The sequence below is a fragment of the Harpia harpyja genome, chromosome 5 (assembly GCF_026419915.1).
Source record: "Harpia harpyja isolate bHarHar1 chromosome 5, bHarHar1 primary haplotype, whole genome shotgun sequence".
Lineage (NCBI taxonomy): Eukaryota > Metazoa > Chordata > Aves > Accipitriformes > Accipitridae > Harpia > Harpia harpyja.
Window position 1 is genome coordinate 78,499,014 of NC_068944.1, and position 22,622 is coordinate 78,521,635.

A 22,622-nucleotide genomic window follows, 5' to 3' on the forward strand; every position below is an offset into this window, starting at 1 on the left:
GACAACGCGCCGCATTCAGACCGCGGCTCTCCTTCCTTCCCACCCCCCTTCTCCCTCCCCGCGGTGGAACAGCCGAGCAGGGCAAGGCGGGGCGGGGTGGGGGGGGGAGAGAAGCGGAGCAGCGCGTTCCCCCCCCCCTTCTCTCAGAGTGGTACAACCCACAGAGCGGTGAGCGGAGCTGCGAGGAAGAGTCCAAGGGGGCGAAGGGGGGGGGGCGCGCATGCGCGCTGCGTCCCTCCCCGCCTTACCGGCCGGCTCGGAACCGGAGCGGAGACAAAGGCGCGCCGCCCCCCCCCCCCCCCCCCATTCCCGCCCCGGTTATAACGCGCCCCCCCCCCGGTATCGCGCCGTCTCATGGCTGCGGGGGCGGCTTCATGCCCGGGGGGGAGCTGGAACCGGAGACGGGTGGGAGTCCGGGCGATATGGCGGGAGGGCGTCGGGGGGGCGGCGGCAGCGGCAGCGGTAGTAGTAGTAGTAGCGGCGGTAGCGCAGGCGGTGGGGTTTCGGTGAAGATGGCGCTGCGCCGGGCTTACTCCATCAAGGACAAGTTGCAGGCCATCGAGCGGGTGAAGAAGGGCGAACGGCAGGCGTCGGTGTGTCGGGCCTTCGGGGTGCCGGGGGGCACGCTGAGGGGTTGGCTGAAGGACGAGGCCAAGCTGCGGTGGTTCCTGGAGCAGCTGGGGGGTGAGGTGGGCACCCAACGCAAGAAGATGCGGCTGGCCAACGAGGAGGAGATCGACCGCGCCGTCTACGCCTGGTTCCTCGCCCTCCGCCAGCATGGCGTCCCCCTCTCCGGCCCCCTCATCCAAGCCCAAGCCGAGGCCTTCGCCCGGCAGATCTACGGTCCCGAGTGCACCTTCAAGGCCAGCCACGGGTGGTTTTGGCGCTGGCAGAAGCGTCACGGCATCTCCAGCCAGCGTATCTACGGCGAGGGCGGCCTCCCCACCGAAGCCGAGAGGGCTCCCGCCGCCTGCCCCGAGGCCCCGCCGGTGCCGGCTGCCGACGCCGGGGGTTACGGCGACGAGCAGATCTACAACGCCAACGTCACCGGGCTCTACTGGAAGCTGCTGCCGGGGCAGACCGGCGGGACGACGACGGCGGCGCGGCGGCGGCCAGCTCCCCGCGAGCGGGTCACCGTGCTGCTGGCCGCCAATTTGACCGGCTCCCACAAGCTCAAGCCGCTGGTGGTCGGGGGCCTTCGCGATCCCCCCAGCCTCCGCCATCACAACCAGGACAAATTCCCCGCTTGCTACCGCTACAGCCCAGAGGCCAGGCTGGGGCCGGCCCTTCTCCGGGCTTGGTTCTTTGAGGACTTTGTGCCGGGTGTCAAACGTTACCTGCGCCGGAGCTGCCTGCAGCAGAAGGCCGTGCTGCTGCTCAGCTCGCCGCCACCCCCCCTCCGGGACGGGGCCCGAGGATTCCCCCCCACTGCAGACGCCCGACGGCTCCATCCGCGCCCTCTTCCTCTCCAAGGGCCCTGCCGGGAGCGGCTCGGCTGGAGGAGGAGGCCGAATCCCGGCCCCGCTGGAGCAGGGGGTGGTATCCGCCTTCAAGCAGCTCTACAAGCGGGAATTGCTGCGCCTGGCCGTCTCGTGCGCGGCCGGCGGCGGCGGCTCGGGTGGCCCCATGGACTTTGTGCGGTCCTTCCTCCTCAAGGACATGTTGTACCTGGCCGGCCTCTCCTGGGACCTCCTCCCTCCTGGCTCCATCGAGAAGTGCTGGCTGCTGGGGCTGCGCGCCGCTTTCGAGCCCCAGCCCGGGGAGGAAGAGCACGGAGATCCCCCACGCGGGGAGGAAGGCGGTGGGGACAGCAAACTCTTTAGCGACCTGACCCACCTGGCCGCGTTGGCCTACAAGCGCTTGGCTCCCGAGGAGGTGGCCGACTGGTTGCACTTGGATGACGCGGCCCCGGGTACGGAGGAGGACGATGGGGAAGAGGATGCTGAGGAGGAAGGTCCCGGGGGCTGTGGGGGAGAGGAGGATGAGGAAGAGGCAGCTGCCGGAGATGGGGGTGGCAGAAGGGGTGGGGAAGGAGGGGATGCCTTGCTACCCACGGCTCGGGAAGCCATCAAAGGTCTGGAGACAGCGCTGCGCTGGCTGGAGGGTCAGGACCCCCGGCAAGTGGGGCCGCTGAAGCTGGTGCAGCTCCGCTCCCTCATCAGCATGGCCCAGCGGCTGCACCGCGGCGGCAGCCCCCATTCCTAGGGCAGGGTGAACCGCGACCTCTCGGCTACCAACCGCCCCGCTTGGGGTGGGGGGCACGGGGCTGGGGACATCCCGGTTGTCCCAGGGGGCTGGCGGTGGAGGTGCCAGCTCCCCTCACCCCTCCGTCACGGGCAGTCCCTGGTGCTCAGGAGGCTCGAACGCCCTTGGGTTACCACGGCTATGGCGGGGGGGGTTACAATTTAGGGCTAACGGGGGTTTTTGTGCAACAACTCCTCTGTACGTTGCGTATTCGAGGGTTGTTCCTCACCCTAAGTATATTTAGGAGGTGCTATTTTTTTAAATCTCATGAGATTGAGCGGGGGTGGCCCCCTGGTCACCGGCACTGCTAGAAGGGGGTGGATGCCCTCCGTGCTGCCCGGTCCCCCCGACCCCGTGGGGAGAAGGGCTGAGGGAGGGTTCTGCTCGGTGTCACCGCAAGGAGCTGGGACGATGGGGGAAGTTACGCTAAGTAATTCCCCCCATCTCGGAGCGGAGCTGAGGTGGGCACAGCTGGCTGGACAGGGACCACTCCTGGTGTGCCACAAGGCAAACGTTCTGCCCTGAAAGAGGCTGGTGACGCCTTCCCGCTGCCAAAACGGAGTCCTGTTAAACTGGGGAGGTTTGGGGCTGGTTTAAGACAACTTTCTTCATGCACTGGATCAGGACAGGGACAGTTGGGTGGCATCCGAGAAGCTGTGGCTCCCCGGAGAGGGTAACCTCCATCATTCCCATGACAGCCCCACACCCGGGAACGTTAGGACCACGGAGACCTGCTGAAACAGGTATCATCATCTGAGCATCCTCGCGAAGCTGAAGGCTCCAGGGATGGGGGTTGAGGTGTCCCCCCGCCGGGGTTTGCAGGGCGGCTGGGGCTGGAGGACGCATCTCGCGGTGCAGGGGAGACGGCTGCCGGTGTGACGTGCATCGCGAATTGAGATGGGAGCGGGGAGAGCTCCCGGCACTGCCTTGAAATACCAGAGGCATCAGATGTGAATTTAGCAGCTCTTGACCTGATTTGGATGATATTTTAGCCTGCTTAGACAAATTATTGAAACGACGAAAACAAACCCAACTCATCAGTGCTGCTGTGCCCCATGTCAGCAGGCAGCGTGGGTGTTTTTACTTGTCGGGTCTTTGTCTCATAACTTCAGAGTTTATGGAAATTAAATGGATTTTTATTCCCACTTTGGGGTTTCCTTCTGTATAACGGTCATGCGGAGCCATCCTAGCGGGATGGGGGGGTGGCAGAAGCGGGACCTGCGTGCAGTTGTGTCCTCTTGCTGTGGTCTTCTCCATCGTGTTCCCCACCTCTCTGCAGCCCGTTTAACGTGGCAGGGCCAGACAGGCGCCCAAGCTGCTGTGGTTGCTCCCTAAATTGAGTTTTTTACTTTATTAGTAGCATTAACTTGCTGATAAATGAGTTTGCCAAGGAATATAGGGAGCAGCAAGAAAAAAAAAAAAACCACACAAAAAGTCAAATTTGGAGCTGAGGTTTGTCCTTTCAGATCATGAAACTCCACTGCAGAACCAATGTCAAGAAAAGCTTTGGATTAGGGGAGAAGTGCACTTTTTTTTTCCCCCCAAACCCAACTGACCTCGATTTCTGCTGTTTGGATGCTGCCAAGTTCACAGCCAGCATGCTGCGTGGTGTCTCACCCATTTCATGCTTCTCCCTTAGCTTTGGTTTTCTAATGGTATGTATGTGGGGCTTGATGCTGCTGTGCTTGAATGCAGACTTCTATCCACCAACGGGATATAATAATGTAAAATCATGTTTCAATTTATTTTTATAATCTTTTGCACCAAAAAAAAAAAACCATGAAAACATTTTAAAGGTTGGGATGTGGCTCACTTCAAGCAGTAGTTTGTGAATTAAACAAGTCTTCAGTTGGTTGACAAGAATGTTGCCAAGCTCAGAAAGTACCGGGCTGGAGGTCTTTGCTTCTCGTGTAGGTCAGCCTGGGTGCAGTCACTGCACCGTTTGGCCTGGTTTGGGAGGTGAGAACATCGAACCATTGAATGGTTTGGGTTGAAAGGGACCTTCAAAGAACATCTAATCGAACCCTCCTGCCTTGGGCCGGGACATCTTCCACTGATCAGGTTGCTCACAGCCCCATCCAACCTGACCTTGAACACTTCCAAGGACGGGGCATCCACAGCTTCTCTGCGCAATCTGGTCCAGGGTCTCACCACCCTCCTCGTGAAAAATTTCTCCCTTATGTCCAGTCTAAACCTACCCTCTCTCAGTTTAAAACCATTGCTCTGTCTTTCTTATTGAAAGGCCACAAGAAGATCTCCCCGGAGCCTTCTCTTCTCCAGGCTGAACAACCCCAACTCTCTCAGCCTTTCCTCATAGCAGAGGAGTTCCATCCATCGAACCGTATCTGTGTCCCTCCTCTGGACCCGCTCCAACAGGTCCGTGTCTGTCTCTTGCTGGGGACCCCAGAGCTGGACGCAGTGCTCCAGGGGGGTCTCACCAGAGCAGAGCAGAGGGGGAGAATCCCCTCCCTGGACCTGCTGGCCACGCTGCTCTGGATGCAGCCCAGGATACGGTTGGCTTTCTGCGCTGTGAGCGCACATTGCCGGCTCATGTCCTATTTTTCACCCCTCAATACCCCCAGGTCCTCCTTTGCAGGGCTGCTCTCAATCCCTCGATCCCCAGCCTGCGTTGATACTGGGGACTGTGCCAACCCAGGTGCAGGACCTTGCACTTGGCCTCGCTGAACCTCAGGAGGTTTGTGTGAGCCCGTTCCTCCAGCCTGTCCAGGTCCCTCTGGATGGCATCCCTTCCCTCAAGCAAATCAGCTGCACTACTCACCTTTGTGTCATCTGCAAACTTGTCGAGGGGGCACTCAGTCCCACCATGTATGTCATTGATGAAGACATTTAATAGTATTGGTCCCAGTACAGACTCATTGACAACGTTTGTTACTGCTTTCCACTTGGACATTGACTGTAACTCTGGTCATGGCCATCCAGCTGATCCATCTAAGAGTCCATCCATCAAACCCATCTCTCTCCAGTTTAGCGGCAGGAATGTTGCATGGGACCGGATCAGAGACCTTACAGAAGTCCAGGTAGATGACATCCGTAGCTATTCCCTTGTCCACCAATGCAGTCACTCCATCGTAGAAGGCCACGATGTCGTGTGGCACAATTTGCCCTTGGTGAAGCCATGTTGGCTGTCTCTATAATCACCTCCTTACCTTCCATATGTTTCAACGTGTCTTCCAGGAGGATCTGCTCCTTGATCTTACAGGGCAGGGTGAGGTGCCTCTCCTGAAGGCAGGAGTATTAGCAGTAAGGTAGTGGCAATAATTTACTTGCAGTGAGTGCTGGCTTTTTTAATAAAATTAATGGAATTTAAGCTGGTTTTGTTAAAACTAGCGCTTAGCAAAATCGTGAAGGTCATCAGCATCCTGGCTTTGGGACTGAACGTGCCACTTCTCTGAAAGACACCCTGAAAACCCAAAAGCCTTTCGGAGGACACGTGGAGATGGGGAAGGGGCAGGGGCTAGGGTCAGCCACGTCACAAGCGGTGGGGCTGGATTTGGCCATGGCTTTTTGGCCAGATACGTTAAAGAGTGCTGTGGAGGACACAGAAGAGATGGAGATGCCCAAGAATGAAATCATAAGGCTGCATATTTCAGAGATACCGGCAGAATCGCCTTGGAGGGGACCTGGGGACAGGGCAGGGATAAAAGCAGGCAGAAGGACAAAGGAGCTACCAAGTGGCTCCGAAACCTTGAGGACCGCTGTTTCTTTGCACCGTGTAGGTGCCATGAGCCCCTTCCCTGGCTACACAGCGAAGCAGAGAGATGGGCAGGCTCAAGCTCCATCTCCAGCTTTTGTGTAGCTTTGCTAATTAATTAGGTGCCTCGAGAAGGTGCCCAGGGAAGTCATGCCTTGGCATGAACCGGCAGCGCCGTAGGGCTGCCGTGTCTCTCTTGGCTTGGTGCAACTGGCATCTGGGGTGACGGCATCCCTGGGGACAGGGTCAAAACCACGGGAGCTGGAGGCTCAGCATCCAGCTGTTTCACCAGCGATGTTTTGCCCAGAAAAAGCCTTTCATCTTCAAAGCGGTTTGCAAATCATCACTAATTGCATCCGTGCAGGTGCCAGGAGGCAAACAAAGCTTAATTAGGGCATGCAGAAGGCTCAGATCCTCTCCAGATAGGCAAGCTTTGAGTTTCTCTTCCCTTCATGTGCAGCACCCCAGGGCAGAGAGCAGGTCTGGACTTCCATCCCACCGCCTCGCTGCCGGAGAGGGACCTGTCTGCAGGACCGTGGTGCAATACTGGTGCCTGGCTGGGCTGGGAGGTGGAGGTTTTTCAGCTGGTTGACTTCTCGCCCGTGGTTCTGGAATGTGGGTAGCAGCTCCATGTTCATGCCCGCATCTCCGGAGCCGAGCAGAGGAGGAGGCATCGGTGCCCATGTGTAACCCCAACACCGAGCACCCCTGCTTGGCATTGATTTGGGAAATCAAAGCCTTTCTCTGTGCTCGCCCCCAGAGCATCATCCTGCCAGTTCCCCACTTCTCAAGGTCCCTTAGCATCCTCACGGCACCTGCGATGGTCCTTGCTTTCTGCCGCAGCGATGTGGCCGCTCTGCCCAGGCCCGGCAGGCTTCACTTGGGATCACCCTGTCCCCAAAAACCCCATCCTCATCCCTGTCCCCAGTGACATACATCACGGCACAGCGCCAGCGAGCATAGAGCCAGCATGGCATCAGCTGCATCCCTGACGAGCACAGAGCCAGCATGGCATCAGCTCCTTCCCTGCTGGCTCAGGGACCCGTGGCTGTCACCTCCCCGTGGAGGTGACCTCATGCTGGGTGCAGTAGCCCACCCAGGACTGAAGCGACCAGAAAGAGCCAAGCCTGTCATCATGCTGCCCGTGTTTATTTGGTCCCAGCCCTGCAGAAGTAGCACGTGGCACGAACGTGGGTCCACGCCATCTCCCACCTCCAGCCAGAGTCTCCCAGGGGTGTCGGGGTCCCTGAAGGGGTTCGGTCTGATCCCCATTGCCCCTCTTGCCCCGTGGGGGACGGGATGGAGGGGCTCCTCCCCAGCCAGGCCGCTAGTCCTTGGCCATGTCACGAGCCCGGTTGGTGGCCGCCTCCACGGCGTTCATGACGGTGGCCCGTAGCGCGCCCTTCTCCAGCTGGTGCAGCGCGTGGATGGTGGTACCCCCAGGCGTGCAGACATCTCCTCGCAGCTTCGCTGGGTGCTCCCCCGACTCCAGCATCATCTTCGCTGCACCCTACGGGAGACCAGGGTGGGTCAGAGAGAAGGGGACCTCCCAAATCCCGTTATCCTTGCCCAGGGATTGGACGGCAGCATCCTTCCATCGCCCACACCTCGTGGCGGAGGACGAGGTGCCAAAGCATCTCTCCCACCACCGTGCCCTTCGCTGTCTCCTGGTGGCCTCATCTTTGGTTTCAAGAGGGGAAACTGAGGCAAGAGGCCATCCAGTGCCTCCTCCCTCGCTCTGCCACCCTGCTGGGTGCTGCAGAGCCCAGGGCAGCGATGGAGATGGGGTGCCCGAGCCGGGCGGGAGCTGCGGGGCAGGAGAGAGAGGAGCAATGCCGGGTGTCCCCAAGTGACAGCACCGACTTACCAGCAGCGTCTGAGCCGCGATCCTGCTGGCTAAGCTGCCCGGCATGCCCATCTTCACCGCTCCCTCGGCCAAAGCTTCGGCAAACAGGTAGACCTGGGGGAGAAGAGCATCGAGGGTGAGTGCAGCAAAAGGTGGGACCCCAAGCCCCAACTCCGCACGGGTGGGATTTCTGCCGGCATCCTGTGTCCTGCCGGTGAGCCGGTCAGTGCCCACCGAGCACGGGTGCTTACGTAGGCGACCCCGCTGCCGCTGAGGCCGGTGTGGATGTTGATGTAGGATTCGGGGACCTCCTCGCAGAGCCCGCAGGAGGACAGCAGGCTCTTCAGCAGGGCGGCTTCCCCATCACTGGCACCACTGCCCCGGGCGAAGACCATCGCCCCTGCCTGCACCACACACGGCAGGTTGGGCATGAGCCGCAGCACCTTGGTCCCGGCAGGGAGAAGCTGAGGAGAGATGGGGATGGGAGGAGAGGTGCCAGCTCCGGGCAGCACCCAAAGGTGCCCTGAGACACCGGTGGGTATCACCCATTGGGACTGTCGGAGAAGCACGGTCCATGGGGAAGGACCTGGGGATGCAACCCGGGTGGGGACAGAGCTACAGCGGCGTGTCCTTCTCCACGGGCCTGGGTGCAAATGGAAGGAGGAGGAGGAGGAGAAGGAGGAGAAGGCTCACCCGCTGCAGTGTCTGGAGGGTGACGCCAGCCACCAGTGAGACAACGATGTGGTGGGATCCCACAGCAGGACGGATCTCCTGCAGGACGCCCGGCAGGACGTGGGGTTTGGTGGCCAGGAAGACCAGGGTGCTCTCCTGCAGCACCTCCAGGTTGCAGTGCGTGGTCCGGCAGCCCGACTCCTGCCAGCGGGCAGGGGGAGATGTCACAGCCCGGCACCCCCCACTCCCGGCACCCCCCATGGGCAAGGCACGTTTTCATGCAGGGACACAGCTTGGGGACCCGTTCCAGCCACAAAGCCACCGAGGCTTTGCCTGGATTTCACCCAGATCTGAGAAGGATGAGCCAAAGCCCTGCATGGGGGGAAAGGGTGCCCCGAAATCGTGACAAGGGACACCCCAACATGCCTCCCACTGCCGCGGCCACCAAGTGGGGTAGCTTGTCATCCTGCATCCCCACTTACCCGCCAGGCATCCAGATTTTTGTCCGAGGGAGCGCTGGCCAGGATGCTGCTGGCTGGTACCTTCCCTTGGGGAACACGGGGACCGGGGTGAGCAGCCGGGGTGGCCCCAGGGTGGTGGGGACACCCCAGCGCAGCCCGGGCACCTTGATCTCAGCCGGGGTGTGCTCCTCTCCTCCAAAACCAGCCTGATCAGCCTGGGAGACATGGAGCAAAGGGGGCCGGGGCCGGATCCTGCCAGTCCAGCATAAATCCCGCATGGGTCAGCACGGGCACCCCACGGGGACGGCTGTGGGCACCTCGTTGTGCCACAGTGCAGTGACAAGGGAGGTGACCCCAAAAGCAGGGACCATCTCCCAGCTTCTGAGTATGGTCAGGGCTGTCCCCACACTGCGCTATGGGGCAGGGACAACCAAGGACACCCAGGGAGGAGGGACAGGGCTGTGTCCCTGCTATCTGTGGGGCAGGGACCCCCGGGGAGGGCAGGGACCCCGGGGAGGGGGACAGGACAGGGCTGTCCCCTTGTCCCCACATCTCTCTATGGGGCAGGGACCCCCGGCCCGCCCCCCCCTTGCCCGTACCTGCCCGCAGCAGCCCCCGGGCCAGGCCGCCCGCCATCCGCCCGGCACCCACGAATCCCACCCGCAGCTCCGCCGCCTCCATCCCGCCGGCCGCCGCGCGGGCACGCCCCGCCCCCTTCAGGCCACGCCACGCCCACCCCGAACCGCCATTGGCAGAGTTCTGCCCGCCCCTACCCGCCCATTGGCGGCGCCTGGCTATAAGAGGCGGAGCCTGAGAAGAGGGGCGGGGAGCTGCGCATGTGCTACGTGGGGGCGGTGGCGGTGTCCGGGGTGGAGCCGCTCAGCGTCACGCGTGGGGACACCCCCCCCCTTCCCCGTGGAAAAGGGGGGACACGACACGGTCCCCAGCCCTTCCCACCCCCCCGGGACTGGGGTCAACGCCACTGGTACAGCTGGGTGTATTGGGAAGGGGGGGGTGTCCCCCAAACCTCTCCTTGGATTTGGGGGGCTGCTCCCGGCTTCGGGGTGCCACCCACCCCTTTTCTCCCCCGCAGGATCTCCCCCCCCCCCCCCCGCCATGTTGTCCCGGAGTTGCTGGGCTTTGCTGTTTCTCTGTGCTGCTGCTGGGTTTTTTGGGTGGCTGGGCCTCGGCACCCCCCCAGAGGAGTTGGGGACTCCCCCGGAGCTGGGGATCCCCCCCCACATCCCCTTCGAGATGATCACGGGTGACGAGCGGTTCCAGGCTGAAGCCACGAGCTGCGAGCTGTCACCTCTGGACTCCTGCCACTGTCAGGTGTGGCCGTGGGGCTCGTTCCTGGGAAACGGGGGTCCCCAGGACCCCCCCACCCTGGGCAACTGCTTTGCCTGGTGTGGAGTGCCCTGTGCTGGCATGGGATGGTTTGGGGGGGGGGGGGTGAAGGCCAAGTGCTGGGATGGGCTCACACCTTTCTCCTTATTTCACACCCAAAACCAACCCCTCTGTACCCCCACCCTGGCCGTGCCGGGAGCACCCATGGGTGCTGAGCTCTGCTGACACCAGTGCTGCCGCCAGGTCATGGTGCGGCTCCGCTCGCCCTGTGCTGACCTGAGTGAGGAGGAGGAGGAGGACGCAGCCAAGCTGGGGGTGGACTTGGTCAACTGCCCGGCCAGCGCCGAGGGTCTCCGGACGTACCCCTGCATGCCAGACACGGTAAAGTGCCAGGACAGGGCACCCCAAATCCTATTTTCTCCAATTCCACCCCAAATCCAATGCCATTTGCCACCCCCCCAAATCCCAAACTTTGCAGCCGCAGAGCCCGAGCTGCACCCAGCCGCCTCTACTCAGCCCCTCATCCTCATTTTGGGGTAAAACCAGCCCTGTTTAGCCCATTTCCCTTGTGGCAGGTGGGGGTTTCCACTCCTGATCCCCCTCCCGCCCCCTCGCTTCTGAAGGCTTTTCCGAACCCTCTTTCCCCAGCGCCGTGGGATGGAGGTTAAACACTGGGGTCTCGTTTTGGAACGCTGAGGGAGTGCCCATGGGGAGACCCAGCATCCACCTCCTTCGGTGGTGGTGGGCATCGCCATGGGGGGCTGTGGGGCCACCCCCCATCACCAGCACCCCAATATTCACCCCAGGAGGGGCAGGAGGAACGGCTGCGGCAGAGACTGGAGACCCCCATCCACCCCAGCCTGCAACGGCCGGCACTGGGTGAGACCCTCATCACCGGCGGGCAGCACTGGCTGGCCCAGCTCATGGAGGACATCACCCAGCGGATGGGTAAGAGCCACCAGCCGGAATGCTGCTACATCCCCATGTCCCACCTTGGGGACCGACCCAACCTCTTTTGCCTCCCTACAGGGAACGTGAGCAGCCGGGAGGCTGCGGGGCTCCGGGAAAGGCACCGGGTTGTCCTGTCTGACATCCACCACGCACATGAAAAAGATCAGGACGTCTATTCCCAACTAGGTGGGCACGCAGCAAACCCTGTTCCCGTCTCTTTTTTTGCACCAGGACACCTCTGGGTGCAGCTCTCCCAGCGGAGAGTCTCATCCTGATGCCGTATCTGTCTCCTCCATGTGCAGAGAGCGACCTGGCCCTTCTCCTGGCCCAGCTGCGCCGGGTAGAGGAGGTGATGGAGAAGCTGCGGCAGGTCAACCAGAGCTTGGGGCTGATGCTGGTGACCATGGAGGATGCACGGAGCCGGCTGGAGAACCATCTGCAGCACCTCCACGCCGTCATCGACCCAGCCAGTGAGCTGGGGATGGGTGCTGGAGGGTGGATGGGTGCCAGTGGGTGCCAACGCCAGGCTCTTGCTCCCTGTCCCGCAGGCTGGAGCCCAAGTGCCATCTCCACCTGCATCCTACACGGCTCCTACTTTGTGCTGCTGGTCGCACTACTGGTGCCCATGCTGCCCCGTGCCATCCTCCTCCTCTTCTTCCTCGCCTCCAGCGCCCTCGGCGAGCTCCTCGGCATCCCGGCACTCTCCGCTCTCCTGGCCCTTGCTGTGGCAGGTGGGGACGGGGGGGGGGACACCTGACTGGGGACACGCTGCCCTGGGGGTGCTATGGGGGTGGACTGGGGGGGTGCTCTGCCCTCTCCCACCCTCTCGCTTCCCTGCAGGGCAGTGGCTGGTGGCGGCTGCCCGCTGTGGTGCTGGGGGAGCCTGGCTGGTGCTTCCCCGCAAGGACCCCCATCACCGGCTCACCTCTACCCCGGATAGGTAGGAGATGGTTGTGGGGGGAGGATGTGCGTGGTACCCTTGGGAACTGCTAGGACCCAGCCTTGGGCACCCATCCTGGATGTTCCATCCTGCTGCCATCTGGCAGAGGTCCCCAGGGTGGGCTGCTGGTCCCCAAGAGGGGGCAGGACACATCTTGATGGCTTGCCTGCAACTTTTGGGCACCTCGTCCCAGCTCCCTGCCCTATTTCAGCCTTGGAGGAGGGTGTGGGGAGGCTGGAGAGGGGGCTGCCATCATCATGGAGGTGAGGAAGGAGCCACCAAGGCGGTGCAGCTCCAGGTTTCCTTCTTCCCATGCAGGGAGCATGAAATGGAGCTGTTGCAGGAGGAGCGGGAGGGGATGGAGATGAGCTGCCTGGAAGGTGAGAGCTGGCCAGGCAGGGGGACACGGGAGAGATGACCATGAGGTGGGAGGTGTGGTGGCTGTAGGACAGGGGTCTGAAGCCCCAGCATATCCCCATCCTGTGCTGGAGCATGTGCGTTACCCCAGAGTGTCCCCAGGCTATTCTAGGGCATGCGCACCACCTCAGGCTGTCCCCATCCAACACCTGGGGACAGCAGGTCTGGGAGTGTGTCACCACCCGTGCCATGTTCTTGCAGAGCCCTCGTGCCTGGAGCAGCCCCCAGGGATGGCAGGGGACACCCCTTGCTTAGCAGGGTGGGTGTCACCCGTCCACGGTGCCTGGAGGACAAAGCTGAGCTCGTGTGGGGTAAGCCTGAGCTGGGAGGAGATGTCCCCAGGTTGGGCCAGACCTTTCTCCTGGGGGCCAGCTGGGTCTCCCTGAGGGTCAGTTCCTCTAGGGCTGGGGTGTCCTCATCATGACTGCACCTCTGGGTGCTGGACACCCTGGTGAGAGAGGGGCCGGGGCTGGGGACTTGACGCCTAAAGAGGACTTTTGGGTGGAGGGGTATGTCCTCCAAGGATGGCCAAGGCACCCATTCTGTGTGACCCACATGTCCCCTGGGTACAACTCCTGCAGCACAGGACCGTCACTAGGGATGGAGGATGCTCCATCTAAACCCTTTCTTCCCCAACCAGGTGATGCTGGAGCCGGCCCTGGGTACTGGGAGGCGCTGGGAGCCCAAACCCTGCAACCCGAGCCAGTCTCTGGCCAGCAACTTGTGAGTACCAACCACAGAGGACATCCCTTCTCCAGGGACACCAGGGGCTGGCGTCACCTTGGGCTGCAGCCAGTGACCTGCCACTGGGGGGACAGCCCCGTTGGGGGCTTCCTGGGTTGCTGATGGGTCTCTCCTCTGTAGGTCCTTGCTGTCCCCACGGTCCCCATGCCAGGGGCTCACCAAGGCTGGGCAGCGATGCCGGAAGAAAGCCATCCCCGGGCAGGACTTCTGCCATGTCCACAGCACCGGTTGAGCCTCGTGCAGCAGCCTGGCCGTGGACGCATCCCCCCCATGTTTGACCCTCTACCCCCTCCCAGAGGGGTTTTAAATCCTTTTTTTGGCTCTTCCAGATCCTGGTGGAGAACACGTGGTGGTGCTCAGGACCCTAAGGGTGCTGTTCAACGTGGGTACGGGACCGTGCTGCAGGGCAGATGATCCTCACCCCACCAGTTTTATGCTATTTGTATATATTTTAATAAATGTCATATTTACAGCTCTAGCCTTCCCCGTTCTGGTTCCCCCCACCCCCATCCTGATGCTGGGGCAGGGGTGGCTTTGCTGGGGTCTTCAGGACCATCCCCACGCACCGAAAGCAACAGCAAATGCCTGGCTGCCATTCCTGTACCAGAGGAACCCTGATCACCTTCCCTTTATTACAGCCTAATTACAGGTAATTAGCCTCTTGGACATGGCCAAGGAAGTGGTGGTGACTCCAGTTGGCTGCTACCACCTGGTCTGGGGTCCCAGTGACTTTGGGGTGCCCCGACCTTCCTCCCCCCTGCCCTGGGCGTCCTGCACCGCTCCCAGCAGCAGGCAGGAACACAGGGTCTGCTCGCTGGGCTCTGGCCCCCTTTTACTTTGGAAATGTCACTGTCACAACCCCCCCCGCCCCCCCCAAGCCCCGTTCTTCTGCCCCACCAAAGGACAACCCTGAGTTGAAGAGGATGATGCCGGTGCCAGGTGATGCCGGTCCCAGTGTCGCGTTGGCCCATCACTTCCTGGCGTTGGCATAGTTGGTGCTGAACCAGGTGCAGGTCTCCTTCACGGCTGGGGAAGGAGAAGATGGGATGGGTTTTGGGATTGGGAATGCAGTTTGTTCATTGAATCGTCGAATGGTTTGGGTTGGAAGGGACCTTTAAAGGTCATCTAGTCCAACCCCCCTGCCATGAGCAGGGACATCTTCAACTAAATCAGGTTGCTCAGAGCCCCGTCCAACCTGACCTGGAATGTTTCCAGGGATGGGGCATCAACCACCTCTCTGGGCAACCTGGGCCAGTGTTTCACCACCCTCATTGTAACAAATTTCTTCCTTGGATCTAGTCTGAATCTCCCCTCTTTTAGTTTAAAACCATTACCCCTTGTCCTATCACTACAGGCCCTACTAAAAAGTCTGTTGCCATCTTTCTTATAAAGCACCCTTTAGGTACTGAAACGATGGACCGCCCTGATGCCACCAAGGCTAATTGCAGTGGGTAGGACCTCTGTTTCGTGGACCCCCCCCCCACCTCACCTTGCCTGAAGGGTGTGAACTGGAAGCTGGGCAGGTAGCGCCGTAGCTTGGCGTTGCTGGCCGTCTTCTTGAACTGCCCATCTGCTTTGGTGGTGTCAAACTGGGGTGGGAGGGATTAAGGGAAACCAAAGAGGGGGGAAAACCAGGTCTCGCTTGGCCCCACCATGTCCTGGCTGGGGCAGCGGGTGGGATGCTCAAGGTGCTACTCTGGACCATGCCATCTCCCCTGGAGCTCTACAGCTACTGGTGGCAAGTGGGGTGCCCCCCATGCTGCAGCAGCCCTGCAAACGAGGGGGGCTAGCTTGCAGTGAAGGATACAACAAGCTCTCCCCTGAAATCCATGGCTTCCACAATTGCCTCTGCTGCCTCTCTGATGGAGACTTCATCTTCTTCTCCCACTGTGGAGAAGGGCATGATTGTGGCTGTTCCCCCATCCTCTTGAAAAGGGGCTGGAGGGTGGGGGGCGGACAGGGCTTACCTGACAAAATGATGGGCTCCACCTCATCATATTCCCGCAGGACCCAAAGGAAGAGCCGGGCCAGGTCCTGCGGAGGGGCAGATGGCTCTTGGGGGGTGGCTGCTGTCCCCCAGCCCTCCCATCGCAAGGGGACCCAACCCTGAGGATGGCCAATGCTGCCCAGGACAACCCAGGTGGGCTCAGACCTTACTGGGGTCCAGGCACCAGCCCTTCCCAGACCCATACCCTGCCCTCCCCAGGCCATGGGAGGCGAGTGCTCCCCGAGGCCACGCATACCAGGGAGTAGATGAACTGTCTCCTGGGCTTGCCTGTGCCCCAGACGGTCAGAGCAGAGCCAGTCTCTGCAAGAGGAAGGAGAGCATGTCCATAAACATCGGAGCCACCTCCATCCATCTTGGCTACCCTGCAGAGCAGCTCATGGAGCAAGCAAGGGGAAAAAAAAAACCTGAAACCAACCCTCCCCAAAAAAAAGCCATAAGAAGTCTTGCCACACTCACGTTTGGCCAGGTAGACCTTGTGGATGAGTCCTGGCAAGACGTGGCCATCCTCGATGTTGAAGTTGTCGTGTGGCCCGAAGACATTGGTGGGGATGACAGCGGTGAAGCGGCAGCCGTGCTGCTCGAAGTAGCCCCTGAGTGAGAGCGGTGGGGGGGGGGTGCGGGTGGGTTGTCCATCAGCTACAGTCATCCACCCCTCTGGTACAGAGCTGTCCCCAGAAGACCCCAGCCAGCAGCATCTCCATCTGCTGAGCCCAGGTATCTCCCCAGCTCTGTTTAATTCTTGGGAGTCCCAGGGGATTCCCCTTGCCCTGATAATCAGTGGGTGCTCGAAGCCTGCAAGGGCTCTCCCATGTCCCCCCCGCACCTATTCTGGATGTCGATCATCCTCTTGGCGTAGGAGTAGCCAAAATTGGAGCTGTGAGGTGGCCCGTTGTGAATCTGGACACAAAAGAGCAGAGAGTTAAGAGTTAAGCAGGGCAGGGACCCCTCCCTGGACTGTGCACGGGGACGGAGATGCTCACCATAGTCTCGTCGATGGGGTACGTCGTCTTGTCTGGGAAGATGCAGGTGGAGAGGCAGGAGACCACCTTCTGCACTCCCGTCTCGTAGGCCAAGTGTAGGACGTTGTCGTTGATATGGATGTTTCTCCTCTGGAGATGAAGAGATTTGTCAGATCTGTGGGGTGGGGACCCCCAAAACCCTCATTAATAACTCATTAATAACTCTAGAAACCAGACGAGCTCTGGTTTGGCCCTGGGAGCAGAGCAAGCCAAGTCCCTGTGTCCCCATGTCCCGGCTTGGGGAGAGCATGGGGTTGTAGCATCCTCAGGGACCCCGATACCGCCCGTTTGCTGGGCGCTCACCCAAAAATCCAGGTTGTAGCGGATGTTTTTGAAGAGGCCCCCAACCATGGCAGCCAGATGGATGACGTGGGTGGGCTTGTGCTGCTCGAACAGGGCTTTGGTCTCCGCGGCATTCCTGGGATGGGAAATTTTGGGGTTGAGCGGTGTCGAGGGAGCAGACCGGGGGGGTTCCCAAGCAAAAACCCACGCCGTCAACTCACATCAAGTCGGCGTCTCTGGAGGACACGAAGATCCACTCCTCATCCGGCCGCCCCTCTCCATCAGCCACCACCTTCTCGATGGCTTTCCCCACCAAGCCAGTGCCACCCGTCACCAGGATGCGCTTGGGCACCAGCCCCGCCGCCTCCGTCATGGCCAAAACCCTGCGGGGAATGGGGGGGCTAAGCTGAGGTCACCTCAGGGTGCACCCCGCTACGGACCACCGAGCTCACCCCCACCCTGGCATAGGCACCCACGAGCATCAGCCATGAATATCAGCCACGCGCCAGGTCAATGGGATCATTTTTTTGGGGGTGGGGGGGTTTACCCGCTTCCACCAGCAAAAGAGAAAAGGAAAGTGGAAGCGGTGTGTTTGGCGGTGACGTGGCCAGGCCAGCAGAAACTTGTAATTGCTAACTAATGAAACTGGCCGGTGGCCCGTGGGCTCCCAGTTTGCAGGTGGCACCTGGGCTGGGGCCAGACCCTGCCACGCGGCACTGCACGGCACTGCAAGGCCTCCAGAAATGGAGGCTCACCCCACACCTTCACCGAGTCCCAGGTCTGCACCCCAAATCTCCCCCTGCACCCCAGGTTTGCACCCCAGATCTCCTCCTGCACCCCGAGTCCCAGGTCTGCACCCCAAATCTCCCCCTGCACCCCAGGTTTGCACCCCAGATCTCCTCCTGCACCCCGAGTCCCAGGTCTGCACCCCAAATCTCCCCCTGCACCCCAGGTTTGCACCCCAGATCTCCTCCTGTTCCCCGAGTCCCAGGTCTGCACCCCAAATCTCCCCCTGCACCCCAGGTTTGCACCCCAGATCTCCTCCTGCACCCCGAGTCCCAGGTCTGCACCCCAAATCTCCCCCTGCACCCCAGGTTTGCACCCCAGATCTCCTCCTGCTCCCCGAGTCCCAGGTCTGCACCCCAAATCTCCCCCTGCACCCCAGGTTTGCACCCCAGACCTCCTCCTGCACCCCGAGTCCCAGGTCTGCACCCCAAATCTCCCCCTGCACCCCAGGTTTGCACCCCAGACCTCCTCCTGCACCCCGAGTCCCAGGTCTGCACCCCAAATCTCCCCCTGCACCCCAGGTTTGCACCCCAAATCCCAGGTCTGCACCCCAAATCTCTCCCTGCACCCCAGACCTCCTCCTGCACCCCGAGTCCCAGGTCAGCACCCCAAATCTCCCCCTGCACCCCAGGTTTGCACCCCAGATCTCCTGCACCCCGAGTCCCAGGTCTGCACCCCAAATCTCCCCCTGCACCCCAGACCTCCTCCTGCACCCCAAATCCTAGGTCAGCACCCCAAATCTCCCCCCGCACCCCAGGTTTACACCCCAGATCTCCTCTTGCACCCCAAATCCCAGGTCTGCACCCCAAATGTCCCCCTGCACCCCAGGTTTGCACCCCAAATCCCAGGTCTGCACCCCAAATCTCTCCCTGCACCCCAGACCTCCTCCTGCACCCCGAGTCCCAGGTCAGCACCCCAAATCTCTCCCTGCACCCCAGACCTCCTCCTGCACCCCGAGTCCCAGGTCAGTACCCCAGATCTCCCCCTGCACCCCAGGTTTGCACCCCAGATCTCCTGCACCCCGAGTCCCAGGTCTGCACCCCAAATCTCCCCCTGCACCCCAGGTTTGCACCCCAAATCCCAGGTCAGCACCCCAAATCTCCCCCTGCACCCCAGGTTTACACCCCAGCTCTCCTCCTGCACCCCAAATCCCAGGTCTGCACCCCAAATGTCCCCCTGCACCCCAGGTTTGCACCCCAAATCCCAGGTCTGCACCCCAAATCTCTCCCTGCAACCCAGACCTCCTCCTGCACCCCGAGTCCCAGGTCAGCACCCCAAATCTCTCCCTGCACCCCAGACCTCCTCCTGCACCCCGAGTCCCAGGTCTGCACCCCAAATCTCCCCCTGCACCCCAGGTTTGCACCCCAAATCCCAGGTCAGCACCCCAAATCTCCCCCTGCACCCCAGGTTTACACCCCAGCTCTCCTCCTGCACCCCAAATCCCAGGTCTACACCCCAAATCTACCCCTGCACCCCAGATCTCCTCCTGCACCCCAGATCCCAGGTCTGCACCCAGGTCTGCACCCCATGCCTCCCCCTAAACCCCGAGTCCGAGGTCTGTACCCCACATCTCCCCTGCACCCCAAACCCCAGCCCTGCACCCCACTCCTCCCTGCTCCCCCCCCCCCATTCCACCCCACCTCCACCACCTCCCACCGCGGGGGCCCCCCTAGTCGCCTCATACCCCCCCGAGGCTCTCCCCTCCGTACTGTCCCCCTCCCACCCCACTCCCCCCCCCCTCGAGCACCCTTGCGTGGGGGGAGGCTGTCCCCCCAAACGCTCTCTGATGGAGCTGGGGCGAGGGGGGGGGTCCCGTCTCACCCCGACACGGGGTTCGGCTCGGCTCGGCGGGGTTCGGCTCGGCTCGGCGGGGTTCGGCTCAGCTCGGCTCGGCCCGGCGGCGCTCGGCTCAGCGGGGCTCGGCTGGATTCGGCTCAGCCCGGCGGGGCTCGGCTGGATTCGGCTCGGCCCGGCGGGGTTCGGCTCAGCTCGGCTCGGCCCGGCGGCGCTCGGCTCAGCGGGGCTCGGCTGGATTCGGCTCAGCCCGGCGGGGCTCGGCTCGGCTCGGCTGCGTTCGGCCGCGCTTCCTGCCGCCCCGCCGCCATCACAGGGCGCCGCCGCTCGGCTCCTCGGGAAATGGAGTCCGCGGTCACCGGCACCGGGAGCTGCCGCAGCGCCCGGGGGACACCGGCACCATCACCCGTCACTTGCATAGCGGTGCTGGTGCAAGCCCAGGCGCTCGGATGCCTGCAGACAGCAGGCAGCGGTGCAGGGGAAGGGGGTGCACAGGTTCCCTCCCCTCCTCCCTCACACAAAGGGCTCGTCAAAAGGGGATTTTGGTGAGAAAAGGCTTAATCATCTTTAATGTGCTTAAACTGAGATTAAAAATGAGCAGAGCTTTGCAGTGGGTGAGGGGTGGTTTCAAAGACACACCCCCCACCCCCCCCAGCTGGCTTTTCCTTTGGGATTTCTGTGAGGCAAAGGGGATCGCACCGCTCAAAATTAAAATGTTGAAAAATGGGATTAAGGGAGACCCACCCAGGAATTCCCCACTTTTCCCCCAAAAGAGATATGTCGAGAAGCAGTAGGATATCACGGATTTTTCACTCCCTCTTCTCCCTCCTCCTTTCTCCTGGTTGAGACCTGGAATGGGAACATGCCCTTTTCCTTTGGGAAAGTCTGAAGAAAAGCTGAATCCTTGGGGACACCCTTCCAGGAGGGGGACATTTTTTCCCGCTGCACATTGAAATACATCACCTTGTGCTCATGTGTCCAGCCGCGTCCCATGGAAATGCCCAACCCCTCTCCCAGCTGGGTGAGTCCCAGCATGTTCCCAGGGCCTTCCCAACTCCAAAATTCCACTCCCATGAGCGACTCCAGTCCTGGTTCCATTTCCTCGCCCCATGATACAGGATGCCCTGGCTGATCTCACATGTGGAGCCAGGGATGAAGCACTGAAGCGCCTTATCCATGCCAGCTAATCCCACGTCTGCCCTGCAAACAGCATCACCTCTTTCATCTTCTGTGAGACACCAAGGTTTGGCAAGAAGAAACCTCCTGTTGATGTTTCCTGCATGTCCCACTCCACCTGCACCGGCTCAAGGCGGGGGATGAATCACAACTACCCCACATCCAGGTGCATCTGCGCTTCCAGCTTGCCGCATGGTAAAATTATAGAATAGAATGGTTTAGGTTGGAAAAAACATTTAAAGATCATCTAGTCCAACGCCCCTGCCGTGGGCAGGGACATCTCCCACTAGATCAGGTTGCTCAAAGCCCCATCCAACATGACCTTGAACACTTCCAGGCATGGGGCATCCATTAGACAAGCCAGGGAAACGCAAAAGGCCAAGGAAGATTTTCCATGTGCTGGTGGGAGGATAAGAGCTTCCTGCTGCATCCTGCGAACCTCGGAGACTAATTAGGGGTAACCCCTGTTTCGGCCGAGGAATCGCTGGGAGGTCGCGCAGCCAGAGCTGCTGGGGCAGCAGCTGAATAACCATGGTGCTGGATTTAAATATGGTAATTCCAAAGCTAATTACCAAAGCAATGTTAGAGCATGAGGGAAGATCGCAGGGGAGAGGTGTAAACTTGCGGTGACCGCGTGGGGTAGAGCAGGGCTCTTTTGTTAATGAAATAACTAGCAGGATCTTGTGAGTTAAGGATGAAAGCTTGGAGGACACCCATTTCAACTGGGCAAGTCTTCTGTGTGACACAAACCAGCAGACAGCCCAGGACCTTGCAGCAGGCAGGATAAAGCTTGGGTGGCTTGGTCAGATCCCATCGCCGTCAGAGAACCGCTGCTTCATCTGACGCGTTGTTTCCATAACGAAACTTCCTTGTGGGTGACCTCTTTCTCTTGAACTGGCCTGGTTTCGGCTCCAGCCCCACTCCTTGCTCCGCCCTCCCCATTCCTCTGAGGAAAGTGGGGCAGATGGGTACGAGCTGCCTGGATGCAGCCCATCCCGGCATGGAAGCCAGCTCACGATGATGCTGTATGGCTGCGGCCAAGCTCCAGGAGTGCAGGTGAGACGCACCAGCTCTAAGCATCCCTTTCCCACTTGGCTTTCAGTTTTGTGGCTCTTTTTTATGCTTTTAGGTAGACAGCACACCAGAAGTGAGCCCCTTTCCAGGGGATGTCCTGCAGTACAGCCTGTGCCTCCCTCCTTGCGTGATTACAGCCAGCTGAAGTCCATTTTGTCCCAAGGAGCCCAGGTCCCACCAGTTTCCATAGGGGTTGGGGGTTGCTCCCACCAACGTGCAGCCCCTTGGCAATGAGAGAGTTTCCAAAAGCATGAGATAGTCTTGCAGAGCCACAGAGGAGGGAGGCTGGGATGGGAATGGGAGCAACAGCCACGGCTTTTCCTAGACCCCTTTGCTCTTGCTAATGATGGGTGGTTTCTCATCATAGGAAATATGAACCAGGAGCAGTTTGAATGGAAAACTTCTGACTTGGGGTGGGACAGGAACGAATCGGACTCCTCGCAGACTCCTGGTTCGTGGGATTGGGAAGAGCTGCTGCGCAGTAATGTCCTTGCCGTCATCGCTTTGCATTTGGCCCTGCTGAGTCCAGTCCTCTTGAAGGAGGGAGACAAGGGAAAAGGCCATGCATGGCTGCAAGCTGCGACCGCTCCACGATGGGGTTTGGTGCTGATCTGAGATGGGTGTCCTGGCTGGGTGGCTGAGAGTCCCATTGGGAATCAGACACTGGGACAAGTGCCACCTGTTTCATGTGCATCTCTGGAGCGTGCCCTCCAGCATGTCCCTCCTACTGCATGCCTGGCTTGGGGTCTTCTAAGGATGGGATGCAGAGAACTGGGCTGGGGGCAACCAAAGGGACCTGGCTTCCCCAGGTTGGATGGGAGAGAGGCATGTGCTGGTCCGTCCACCCTCTGGGCGGAGGGCAATGTGGCTATGAGTCTCCTCCCAGTGCTCCCTTGAACCCGTCTGAGCTGACTCTGCCCAAAATGAGCGGCTCTGGAGCAAGTTTGGGCTGAGACACGCTCTGAAGCATGAGACAGACATCCCGCCGGGCCTGGGTGCTCAGGCACGTCGCAGGGCTGCGGGGAGGGGAGATCCTGCACCCGTTTCAGTCCAAAGGTTGATGTCAAGCTGGCTGAACTCCAAGGTGAACAACTATCGCTCATAAAAGCAGGTATTACTTGAGTTTGTATTCTATTGATTAGACATTAC

General features: G+C 60.6%; 5 protein-coding genes across 8 annotated transcripts; 3 read left to right on the plus strand and 2 right to left on the minus strand.

The window, feature by feature from the left end:
• Positions 1-299: 299 nt before the first annotated feature.
• Positions 300-3,389, plus strand: TIGD5 (tigger transposable element derived 5). The gene is given in 2 exon segments (XM_052788320.1): positions 300-1,390; positions 1,392-3,389. Coding segments are annotated over 2 exon segments (1,830 nt in total). The 5' UTR covers positions 300-374; the 3' UTR covers positions 2,206-3,389.
• A 3,697-nt stretch (positions 3,390-7,086) lies between these two features.
• PYCR3 (pyrroline-5-carboxylate reductase 3) lies at positions 7,087-9,644 on the minus strand. Its single transcript, XM_052788321.1, has 6 exons — positions 9,535-9,644; positions 8,957-9,021; positions 8,496-8,675; positions 8,054-8,266; positions 7,824-7,916; positions 7,087-7,466 (listed from the first exon to the last, which is right to left on the minus strand). Exons 1-6 carry the CDS (start codon positions 9,614-9,616, stop codon positions 7,284-7,286), a joined length of 816 nt encoding a protein of 271 aa, XP_052644281.1. The 5' UTR covers positions 9,617-9,644; the 3' UTR covers positions 7,087-7,283.
• Positions 9,645-10,048: 404 nt separating this feature from the next.
• On the plus strand, positions 10,049-10,825 carry LOC128142486 (protein brambleberry-like). The gene is made up of 2 exons (XM_052788605.1): positions 10,049-10,267; positions 10,526-10,825. Exons 1-2 carry the CDS (start codon positions 10,052-10,054, stop codon positions 10,820-10,822), a joined length of 513 nt encoding a protein of 170 aa, XP_052644565.1. The 5' UTR covers positions 10,049-10,051; the 3' UTR covers positions 10,823-10,825.
• Positions 10,826-11,032: 207 nt separating this feature from the next.
• On the plus strand, positions 11,033-13,812 carry LOC128142437 (protein brambleberry-like). Its single transcript, XM_052788514.1, has 9 exons — positions 11,033-11,230; positions 11,312-11,419; positions 11,536-11,703; positions 11,782-11,964; positions 12,074-12,173; positions 12,492-12,553; positions 12,792-12,901; positions 13,231-13,313; positions 13,455-13,812. The coding sequence occupies exons 1-9, from the start codon at positions 11,206-11,208 to the stop codon at positions 13,564-13,566; spliced, it is 951 nt and encodes a 316-aa protein (XP_052644474.1). The 5' UTR covers positions 11,033-11,205; the 3' UTR covers positions 13,567-13,812.
• Positions 13,813-13,929: 117 nt separating this feature from the next.
• On the minus strand, positions 13,930-19,663 carry GFUS (GDP-L-fucose synthase). Of its 4 annotated transcripts, none has more exons than XM_052788511.1 (11): positions 19,251-19,649; positions 16,865-17,026; positions 16,665-16,779; positions 16,323-16,451; positions 16,166-16,239; positions 15,799-15,932; positions 15,578-15,642; positions 15,302-15,440; positions 15,142-15,221; positions 14,824-14,923; positions 13,930-14,360 (listed from the first exon to the last, which is right to left on the minus strand). In XM_052788511.1, exons 2-11 carry the CDS (start codon positions 17,014-17,016, stop codon positions 14,305-14,307), a joined length of 1,044 nt encoding a protein of 347 aa, XP_052644471.1. In that variant the 5' UTR covers positions 17,017-17,026; positions 19,251-19,649; the 3' UTR covers positions 13,930-14,304. The 4 variants fall into 4 exon arrangements, 3 of the variants coding, with proteins under 3 accessions (XP_052644471.1, XP_052644473.1, XP_052644472.1); XM_052788513.1 differs by having other exon boundaries at positions 15,302-15,368; positions 19,251-19,634; XM_052788512.1 differs by lacking the exon at positions 19,251-19,649 and adding an exon at positions 17,191-17,208.
• Between the last annotated feature and the right edge of the window lie 2,959 nt (positions 19,664-22,622).

Excerpts from the sequence above, each read along its gene's own strand:
- LOC128142486 (XM_052788605.1), top strand. The coding sequence starts at position 10,052 with ATGTTGTCCCGGAGTTGCTGGGCTTTGCTGTTTCTCTGTGCTGCTGCT. Across the intron at positions 10,268-10,525 it reads TGGACTCCTGCCACTGTCAG|GTCATGGTGCGGCTCCGCTC; the intron begins GTGTGGCCGTGG and ends TGCTGCCGCCAG.
- GFUS (XM_052788511.1), bottom strand. The coding sequence starts at position 17,016 with ATGACGGAGGCGGCGGGGCTGGTGCCCAAGCGCATCCTGGTGACGGGT. Across the intron at positions 15,933-16,165 it reads ATGATCGACATCCAGAATAG|GGGCTACTTCGAGCAGCACG; the intron begins GTGCGGGGGGGA and ends GCTCTCACTCAG. Across the intron at positions 14,924-15,141 it reads ATTTCAGGGGAGAGCTTGTT|TTTGACACCACCAAAGCAGA; the intron begins GTATCCTTCACT and ends CTCCCACCCCAG.
- LOC128142437 (XM_052788514.1), top strand. The coding sequence starts at position 11,206 with ATGGAGGACATCACCCAGCGGATGG. Across the intron at positions 11,965-12,073 it reads CCTGGCCCTTGCTGTGGCAG|GGCAGTGGCTGGTGGCGGCT; the intron begins GTGGGGACGGGG and ends GCTTCCCTGCAG. Across the intron at positions 13,314-13,454 it reads CAGTCTCTGGCCAGCAACTT|GTCCTTGCTGTCCCCACGGT; the intron begins GTGAGTACCAAC and ends TCTCCTCTGTAG.
- PYCR3 (XM_052788321.1), bottom strand. The coding sequence starts at position 9,616 with ATGGAGGCGGCGGAGCTGCGGGTGGGATTCGTGGGTGCCGGGCGGATG. Across the intron at positions 9,022-9,534 it reads CCGGGGGCTGCTGCGGGCAG|GGAAGGTACCAGCCAGCAGC; the intron begins GTACGGGCAAGG and ends GTGTTCCCCAAG. Across the intron at positions 7,467-7,823 it reads TCGCGGCTCAGACGCTGCTG|GGTGCAGCGAAGATGATGCT; the intron begins GTAAGTCGGTGC and ends GGTCTCCCGTAG.